This window comes from Benincasa hispida, chromosome 9 (genome assembly GCF_009727055.1).
Source record: "Benincasa hispida cultivar B227 chromosome 9, ASM972705v1, whole genome shotgun sequence".
Classification (NCBI taxonomy): domain Eukaryota; kingdom Viridiplantae; phylum Streptophyta; class Magnoliopsida; order Cucurbitales; family Cucurbitaceae; genus Benincasa; species Benincasa hispida.
Window position 1 is genome coordinate 52,484,373 of NC_052357.1, and position 2,564 is coordinate 52,486,936.

Below are 2,564 nucleotides of genomic sequence, written 5' to 3' on the forward strand. Positions count from 1 at the left end.
CTAACATAGGATTCAGAACAACCCAGGCTTCAGTAAAATGAATAGGGTCTTATAGTTCAGTCTTGTGTATTGTCTTCTATTTCAGGGGCATATTCATACCATTCTGTAAGATCTGAAAATGGTGGGTCACACTTACAAGTAATTGTTAGTAAAGATCTTGATCGAAAATGATAACCGAAAGAACTATAGGAGTAAACAGTTATTCTAATATAGTATTTGGTCAAGAATTGTCTTGCTTCAGTGAAGGAATTCTTGACTGCCCATCGGTAGCAATTATTCTAAATCACTAAAGTATCATTGCAAATAGATAAAGATTTATTGGGTACTTTATTATTTTGCTAAAATTGGATTTAGATGCATAAGTATTTAATAGAATTTTTTTAAATTGTTTCAGCAATGTCAAATTCAATCATACAATTGCCAGCTTCCGATAAATTTAATGGTGAAGGATATTCCAACTGGAAATCCAACATCAATACAATGTTAGTTGTGGATGATTTGAGGTTTGTGTTGACGGAGGAATGTCCTCCGGTTCCCAGTACAACAGCGAACCAAAATGTTCGGGACATCTATGATAGGTGGGTAAGGGCTAATGAGAAAGCTCGGGCCTACATCTTAGCAAGAATATCTGATGTACTTAATAAGAAACATGAGGATATGCCCACTGCCCGTGAGATAATGGGGTCGCTTCAAGAGATGTCCGGGAACTGTCGTCCTCTATTCGACATGAAGCCATTAAGTATGTCTACATTACTCGCATGAAAGATGGAACCAATGTTAGAGAACATGTTCTCGATATGATAGTCCATTTTAATGTTGCTGAGGCTCATGGGGCAATGATAGATGAAACAAGCCAAGTAAGTATGATATTGGAATCTCTCCTAGAGAATTATCTGCCATTCAAAACCAATGTTTTTATGAACAAAATTACTTATAATCTGACCACATTGTTGAACGAGTTACAGACATATCAGTCTATGATGAAACTAAAAGAGAAAGAAATAAATGTTATTTCTAAACCTAAGAAGTTTTTTAAGGGATCAACGTCTGGAACGAGACCCACTGATAACAAGAAGTCTGTTACTTCTTCTTCAAAAGACAAATCCGTACAAATAAAGAAGAAAGGAAAAAGGAAAAAGAAAACCACTGCTAAGAAAAACAAAAACAAAAACAAAACTCCCAAAGGAAAATGTTTCCATTGCGGAGAAGGTGGGCACTAGAAGCATAATTGCCCAAAGTATTTGGCTGAAAAGAAAGCGGAAAAGGTGAAACAAGGTAAATCTGATTTACGAGTAGTTGAAACATGTCTAGTGGAGAATACTCACCTTACCTGGATATTGGATTCAAGCGCCGGTAATCATGTTTGCACTTTTCTACAGGAAACTAGTTCTTGGAGAGAACTTTCTAAACAAGAAATGACTCTCAAAGTGGGAACGAGTGAAGTCATTTCAGCTCATGTAGTGGGAGATGTCAAGCTATATTTTGGAGAGTTTTTTTTATCTTACTTAGGAATGTATATTATGTACCTAATATTAAAAGAAAATCTCCATTTTCTGTCTGCTAGAATATATGTATAGAATATCTTTTGAATCTAATAAAGTGTTTCTTTATTCAAGAGGTGTTCATATTTGTTCTGTAAGACTCGAAAATAACTTGTACATATTAAAACCAACTGAAGCAAAAACCATTCTAAATATAGAGATGTTTAAAATGGCTGAGATTTAAAATAAAAAACAGAAAATTTCTCCTAACGCCTAACTTCGACACCTCAGACTTGGTCACATTAATCTCAACAAGATTGAGAGATTGGTAAAAAACGGTCATCTAAATCATTTAGAAGATAGTTCTGTACCTCCATGTGAATCATGGGAAAAATGAAAAAAAGATCTTTTTCTAACATAGGTCTTCGTGCCAAAGAGCCTCTTGAACTTATACATTCAGACCTATGTGGTTCGATGAATATAAAAGCTCGAGGAGGCTATCAGTATTTCGTTAGTTTTATTGATGATTACTCTAGATATGGCTACATGTACTTAATCAGTCATCAGTCTGAAACTCTTGAAAAGTTCAAGAATTTAAGGTCGAGACAGAAAATTTGTTAAGTAAAAGAATCAAAACACTTCAATCTGATCGAGGTGGTGAGTATATGGATTTACAATTCCAGAACCATCTAGTAGATCATGGAATTCAATCCCAACTCATAGCACTTGGAACACCACAACAAAACGGTATTGCAGAAAGGAGAAATCGAACCTTGTTAGACATGATCCGGTCAATGATGAGTTATGCTCAGTTACCTCAATCCTTTTGGGAGTATGCAGTACAGACTACAATATTTATTCTAAACGTTGTTCCTTCAAAAAGTGTTTCAGAAACATTGTATGAATTATGGAAAGGACGCAAAACTAGTTTACGTCATTTATGTATTTGGGATTGTCCAGCACATGTGTTGGTACAAAATCCTAAGAAATTGGAAACACGTTCGAAATTATGCCTTTTTGTAGGATACCCCAAAGAAACAAAAGGAGGATAGTTTTATGATCCTCAAGAAGACAAAGTATTTG

At 35.0% G+C, this 2,564-nt stretch overlaps 1 protein-coding gene across 1 annotated transcript; it reads left to right on the forward strand.

The window, feature by feature from the left end:
• Positions 1-396: 396 nt before the first annotated feature.
• LOC120084779 lies at positions 397-762 on the forward strand. Its single transcript, XM_039040600.1, has one exon. The coding sequence runs from the start codon at positions 397-399 to the stop codon at positions 760-762; it is 366 nt and encodes a 121-aa protein (XP_038896528.1).
• The last annotated feature ends 1,802 nt before the right edge of the window (positions 763-2,564 follow it).